General features: G+C 41.3%; 1 protein-coding gene across 1 annotated transcript; it reads left to right on the top strand.

The window, feature by feature from the left end:
* Positions 1-3,507: 3,507 nt before the first annotated feature.
* LOC120959824 (testis-specific serine/threonine-protein kinase 3-like) lies at positions 3,508-7,383 on the top strand. Its single transcript, XM_040383500.2, has 2 exons — positions 3,508-6,305; positions 6,365-7,383. Exons 1-2 carry the CDS (start codon positions 6,213-6,215, stop codon positions 7,373-7,375), a joined length of 1,104 nt encoding a protein of 367 aa, XP_040239434.2. The 5' UTR covers positions 3,508-6,212; the 3' UTR covers positions 7,376-7,383.
* Positions 7,384-7,723: the final 340 nt, after the last annotated feature.

Here is a 7,723-nt window from a genome sequence, read left to right as displayed (position 1 = left end):
GGCTTCTCGACGGCCGTATTGACTCTCCGTCACTACTGACTGCCATCAACCTGTACGTTCCTGCCAGGCCGCTCCGGACTCGGGCAATGTTGACCCTCGACGACCGTAGAACGCAATTTGGTTCCTCTGACCCGTTCCTTCTCATGTGCCGTGCTTTCAACGCCGTCAGCGACGCTTTTGAGCCGAGGATTTCGCCAACTGAATCTAATGATCGTGTTTCTGTGTTAAATTTTGTTCCATAGTGCACATTTTTATGTTCTATGTTATTGTAATCCATTGTAAAACACTCATTGTAAAACATTGCTAGAATGGTTCGAGAGGGCATTACTGTCCAACGATAGACAAATAAACATAAACATAAACATAAATCTATAGAATGGTCGTGTGGTCAGATACATGGGTATCAACACCAACGACCACTACTCAAATCTCACTCACAGTCAGCCATCCTCAAATGCGAGAATTGTCATCCGGCAAACCTGTACGTGCAACTTCTCGTTTGAAATCGCTGCATCCCTTTATCGATGCAGAAGGATTACTCCGTGTTGGTGGCCGTCCACAGCAAACTGGGTTCGAGTACTCTGGCAAACACCCTTTGCTACTACCAGGAAGTAGTAGTGTAGTTTAGGACTGCCAGATCCTAAAACAGTAGCCGGCATCGCGAATAAATGAACTCTTTTTAACAGTCGTTTAAAGTTCATTTTGGTTTAACCGAGTTCATTTGTTGTTCATTCCTGTTAAAATAAACGACCGTCAAAACAGTTAATGACTGTTCGATATCGCATATAGGCAAACACGGGGAAAAAATTCGAGCAGTATAATTAAACGACTGTTAATTTATATCGCATACGCTCTTGACAGTCGTTTGTTTAACGGCGGCATAGGACCAGTCGTTAAAATTAACAAATGAACTCAATGCGTTCGCGATGCCAAATTCTAGCAATTTTTAACGACTCTGGTTAATTTTTAACGACTGTTAATTTTAAACCAATTCTTTCGCGATACCAGCTAGTATCTCAACCTAGGGGGCAACTTCCTGAATCTCGTGCTCATAGTATACCCGATTCCCCTGCACAATGCGTCTACGGATTTCGCTGCTGATGTCGTTGTCCGAAGTAACGACCGGCCCGAGATACCAAAACTCCTTTACTACCTCGAGACTGTCGCCGTCAACTAATGCACTGCTTCCCAGATGGTCTGAGTGACCGGCAAGCAGGTACTTCGTCTTCGTCGCATTGATTCTCAATCCAATTCATGCTGCTTCGCGTTTGAGTCGGGGGTACGCCTCACACACCTTCGTTGTTGTCCTGCCGATGATGTCGATGTCATCCGCGAAGCAAAGAAATTGGAGAGACCGGTAGAGGATCGTGTCACGGATATCGTTGTCTAGCCCTGCGCTTCGAATGGCACCTTCCAAGGCAATGTCGAAGAGCAGACAGGAGATTCCGTCACCTTGCCTCAGACCCCTGTGAGATTCGAACGATTCCGACGTCAAGTATTCTCACCTTGCACTGCATCGTTCATGGTGGCCTCTAACAGCCGGATCAAATTCCTAGGGAAGTGGTACCGCTGCATGATGCTCCATAGCTCCTTCCGGTCTATGGTGTCGTAGGCCGCCTTGAAGTCGATGAACAAGTAGTGCGTTGGGATCTGGCACTTTCGGCACTTCTGAAGGATCTGCCGTAGAGTGAAAATTTGGTCGGTGGTGGATTTGCCTCCAACAAACCCAGCTTGGTAGCTGTCGACAAAATTTGTAGCAAGGGGTCTGTAGAGCAGGATCTGGGACAGGATCTTGTAGGCGGCATTTAGGACTGTGATGGCTCGGAAATTCAAGCAATCCGGCCTTTTGCCCGTTTTGTAGATTGGGGGAATAACAGCCAGCTTTTACTCCTCCGGTAGATCCTCTTGCTCCCAGACTTTCACGATCAGCTGATGCATTTCAACGGTAGGCCTCTCCGGCCCCATCTTGAAGAGCTCGGCCGCCGCATGGAGAGTTTCTGGCGCAGCTATACCATGATCAGGACATGGTCCCAGTCAACGTTTGCGCCTCTATACGTTTTAATGTCGATAATATCCGAGAAGTGCTGTTTGTCAATCATAACATGGGACTTTGAACCACCTTTAGGGTGTCTCCAGGTGTAGCTAATGTGGAATAATGGTTTACCACTGTCAGGCGTGATGCTACCTGGCATGAATATAATGTTAAGTGACAGGAGGTAGGGTATAAAGTAAGTTGCTATGTTGAATAAACTCTCTCTCTCTGCGTTCTGAACTCTACCCCTCAAGTGTGCTGCGTTAATTCATTGCGATTCTGCTAACAGCTAAGGCTATTGATTATACTTTGTAAGTAGACTGATTTTAACAATGTGTGTGATTTTTATTTGATGTTGTTGTCTTTCTGTCAGGAAGGGTCATAATAGAACCATAATGCATGAACGAAAACGTCATTACGTCAAAAAGATGAAGGTCTTTTTACTGCTCTTACTGTGCACACGGTTACAATAGGAAACCATTGGAAAAGGTTATCTTATTCTAAAAGTTTAAAAGAAATGATCAATTTTTCAACAATTAATGGACATTTTCAGGTTTTTTGTTTCGGGATATTTGTCTATTTTTATTATTCCATCGCATTCGTGATTTCACCGGGTACGCTGCTGTGTATTGAGGATGGAATATTATTAATTAATGTACATTAATACCTATCTGGTTGGAAGGCGATCGCGTTCGACGACTATACGGTTGAGTTGTTAGACAGACGGTGGATGTGATGAATAAAAAAAGGAATCCGGAAATATAAAGGAAATCCTCATAACGAGTTTTATGTTTAATGTTGGATTCAGCGCATTGTGACAATTCAAAGGAAAGCAACGCGTTATGCTGTAAAGCTCCTCCAATGGAGACATCGTGACGTACATCCCATTAAAGCCAGTCGATGTCTACTGTTAGGTATAGAGCCACTCTCAACAATCATTTCTCCCAACATACTCAGTGCTGTAAATGTCTTTGCTCCGTCTAGAACTCTCAGGCAAAAACAAAAAATACGCGCATCTTACTACTTCGGGTCAGTCAGATCTGATGGACATGACCCATCACCCCAGTCGCCTTCAGTCAAGTTTACAATATGTATGAACTTAGTATGTCTTAATCTGCGTTCCCTGAGCGTTTGCGTGTTCGTTAAATTAAACTTAACGTAACGCCCCGTAGCTTGTAAGCGCCTGGTTCATTGTGACTTTCTCTATGTCAGATAAACAAGATCAATAAATACTAAACACTAATCCGTTCCAATGACTCACTCGTTATGCGTAAAGCACTTTTTGATACAATTTGTATGAAAAGTGAAATAATTGGTTCCAGGTCAAGAAAAGTTTCAGAAAGGATTTTGTGAATTTTTCAAAAAGCGATTTTTCTATACAAACGCATGCTTTTAAATAGCACTGTTAGCTAACTATCGAGCATTCAACTAAAAATCGTTCAACTATTGAATTTATTGATGCATTGATCAATTCTTAGAAACGAAATTCTCGCCTTCACGAGTGAGTAGATCAAGAATGCATGCAAGAACACACTCATCAATACACCTCACACGTGTGACACACGCTTGATGGCGTAGATGTACATGTCTTGCACCCATTGCATCCATTTTCATGGCAAAAAACGATGGAAAAACTACTTAATTTTAAGATCCGGCATGACCATTCCCTCGATGACTAAAAAAGCTTCCACCAGCCTCCGCCAGATGCGCTAGTGAAAATCGAAATTACACTATCGAGTTCGGACAGTGTCCCCCGGCCGTTATAATTTTGATAACATATATTTGGAAGATTTTTAAGGGCTTTCCTGAACAGCAAAACAAAAGATAGGAAGAGAATACATTTCACAAAACGTTCGCAAAAGCATAGACCTAAGGCGCAGTTGTTGTGGCCCATATTGCCCCAGTGTTTTGACGTATCACAGTTTGTTTACATATGCCCATTTTACCCCAGGGCTATGCCCATTTTGCCCAAAATAGCTTCTTGTAAAACGTCAGCATTTATTTACCACTTTTTACTTGTTTTTTTTTTTAATATTTTCATTGTAGCAATTTTATTCTAAAGATTGATGGTGGAGGCATACAATAATGCAAGAATAATTGTGTTTTGTGACATATTCAATGCCCATTTTGCCCCGCTTTCCCCTACACTTTGTTTCTTCCTCTTTTCGATTTAAGACGTTTTACGGACGTCACACAGGGCGTAAACTAAAAAAGTGTATCTTTGATTAGTATGGGAGAGCGTAAACTTCCTTTCAAAAGATTGTAGGGTTGTATGGATGAAATTCAGTTTACGCCAAAGTTTACTCTTCGTGTGACGTCCTTCCCAAGCTCCCGACCACGCTGGTTTTCGCTGGTCTTTTCGGGGATAATTCGTTAACGAATTATCCCCGAAAAGACCAGCGAAATACATATCATTTTCGGGGATAGTGAACACACGTGAAGGATGAACCCATGCAAAAAAGAGCTAAAAATAGAAATGAACATTCGGATTCATTCCCTTCCCTCATATTCCAATTCATGCTCATGCTTCATCCTTGATGCTACCAACCACATCGCTAATTCTACTTCGAATCACTTTGCCAGTTGCGCCACCATATTATTATTCATGATCGTGCTATTTGCTTGTTTTGTTGTATGAAGGGGTACTGATACTAAACGAATTAAAAGAAATAAATAAAACAATAAAAATAATAGATTGACTATTAAACACGCATTTCTAACAATGAGTAAAGGAGTCTGAAGTTACTGGAGCTGCATGTTTTAAAAAGAAATCAAAACTTTAAATCATCAATGAAAACAATAAAAATGGAATTGAACTCATGTCGACCATGGTGCAAACATTACACCATTACCATTTGACCACTACTAGTTCATGAACATGAATCGTTATCTAGCAGTTTTAAACCCTTCAAATATAGCACAATGAACAAAAAGATGTGTAAAAGTTCATCGATGCGTGTGAGAGAGTAGAGCTGATGAATAGAAATAGATGGCATGAGTTTGTGTTCATTATCCCCGAAAAATTTCGCTTGGGTTATCAAATTGCACTGGATAAGTCCACCTGATCAAGGTGTTATAAATGACAAGGTGAAGTTGTTCAGAGCAAAATGACATTTCTCGACTTGACATATCTCTTCCGTGGGCTCCGGTATAAAAATCGGGGAGGGCTGGTGCGGGGTAATGAAATTTGTATGCAGAGAGTGACAGTTGTCCCCCACAATGTCGCCCAGCAAAAGCGATAAAAATCAACCTTCTAAATACATTATCCTTGCACCTGATATATCAACTCACTTTGGTCAAAATAAACAAACATCTATTTCGATGCACGTCGTGATGCGTCTGTCAAAATGATTTAAACATATCGGGAGGAAATTGATATTTAAACGTTAAAATGTTTCGGGCGGAGTTTTGTGCGTAACTGAACAGATCCCATAGAAATCTTCATCCATCATGGCTACCAAAATCGGAGTTAAGGACTCACCTGTAGTTTATCTAGGCACCTTGGTGCCATCTTTGATTTTGGTAGCCATGATGGATGGAGATTTCTATGGAGATTGGCAGATTGGGTGTTATTGTTTCTAAGAACTTTGTATGAGATGTTGGCTGGTATTATTGAATCCGTTCGTAGCGGCAGCGTACGTCCCGACACTCATTTTCCTAACGTATTAGATGGTAGCTACAGTTATTTACCGCGGCGTTGTAGGACCGGGCTCAAGAAATGTGTTGCCATCCCTAGAATTTCATGTGAGCGTCGTACGTTACCGCTACGAACGGATTCAATAATACCAGCCGTTGGGTATCTTCGGAAATGCGGACGGAAATCAAGATTTATCATAGTACACTGAACGGACCAACCTGTAGTAATTGATGGACCTTACTTGGTACGTTTTTGAAATGAAAATTGAAATGACAATTTTCTTAATAGGCCTTGCCTTGCGTTTTTGTGTTTTTTTTTCAAGATCCGGGGTTTCGGGACTGTATAATTATTTTATTAAAATCCGTTCGCGTACTTTGATGGTTTTATATAATGTTATATTTCAGACTGTGCTTCAGTTAGAATGAAATTAACACATATCATAAACTGCCAATAGCTCAACCAAATCAATATGTAGTGCAGTGTTTATTCTTAGTTTGGTGCAAATCGAAATCGTTAAATAAAAATAGAAGATCTATATGAAAAATGCCATTTCAAGGTGAACAGCCAATACCTGCGTCCATAGAAGCGCTAGGATATCGATGGATAAAGCGAATAAGTGAAGGGGCATTTTCCAAGGTATGGTATCTCGATTACACCAAAGTACTTCAATATAACATACAATTGTATGCTTTTAGGTACATCTTATTGAATATCATAACCGAGCAAACAATTGTTTCGAAACGTTGGCTTGTAAACTGATTGATACAAAGAAGTGTAGTGAAAAGTTTCGAAAACGATTTCTCCCAAGGGAATTAACGGTACTGCTCCATATTCGTCACCCATACATCATCCGCATAAATGCGATTATCAAGTGTCGCAACAAAATTTGCATCTTCATGCGCTACGCCGAAATGGGTGACATGTTATCTTTCGTGATTGAGCACGGACCACTCAGAGAGACCCAGACACGCATCTGGTGTCGACAACTTGCTTTGGCTGTTCAATATCTACACGAATCAGGCATTGCCCACAGGGATCTAAAATGCGAAAACATTCTATTGTCAGCAAATTTGAACGTAAAACTGAGTGATTTTGGATTTGCTCGGTATGTTACAGAAAAAAACCGACAACCGCAATTAAGTACAACGTTTTGCGGTTCGTTCGACTATTCAGCGCCTGAGTTGCTGAAAGGAAAGCCGTACAACCCGAAAGCATCAGATCTATGGGCATTAGGAGTTGTATTGTACATGCTGCTTAACAAATCCGTACCGTTCAAGGGCAAAACTCGGCAAGTGTACGAACAACAAATGGCCCGTGCTTGGAAGTTCCGATCGCGTGTAAATGACACATTGTCGCCGGAAGTAAAAACACTGGTGCGAAGTTTACTCGAACCCAATCCTTTGATTCGATGGACTGTCGAGGAAGTGCTGGTTTGTGATTGGTTGATTCAAGATCGTCGTTTGAGATCGTTGAACGCTGAAGAGTTTTCCGCCCTAGCAGAAGCAAGAATTTTTGCAAGGTCTTCCGCTGATATTGAAAGTGTTAAAGAAAAACTTCGTTTGATAGAGCACGCCGACCAATCAGTCACAGTGATAAAATCAACTGGATCAAATTTAGACACTCGAAATCATTCTGATTCGTTATTGTCTATGCAAACTTCAGTGCAAACTAATACATCAGGCTCCAGAATAAAGGGTAGTAAATGAATGTTGAATGGATTCACGTAGACAATTGTTTACACAATATGCAATCCTCAGAAACCAATATCAATATGTAAGGGCTCAGAAATCAATTATAGCAAAATAACAATCCTATTCTTGGTATGCCCGTAATGTGAAATCTTTTACAGGGTTTACCTAGCCAATCCGGCATCGTCAAAGCCATCTTCAATGACAGTGCCTAATTGAGGGTTTACGTCGCCCGAAAAAGTATTTACGGCGACCGATAACGCTTTGACGACGCCCGATTGGCTAGGTAAACCCTGTAATGCGCGGCTACTATGTGCAGCGAAATGAACAATTTGACAGGAGTAATATCTGACAGCTACAGCTAAG

This window comes from Anopheles coluzzii, chromosome 3, assembly GCF_943734685.1.
Source record: "Anopheles coluzzii chromosome 3, AcolN3, whole genome shotgun sequence".
Classification (NCBI taxonomy): Eukaryota; Metazoa; Arthropoda; class Insecta; order Diptera; family Culicidae; genus Anopheles; species Anopheles coluzzii.
Note: the sequence above shows the minus strand (reverse complement) of the source record. Positions and strands in the feature narration are given on the sequence as shown.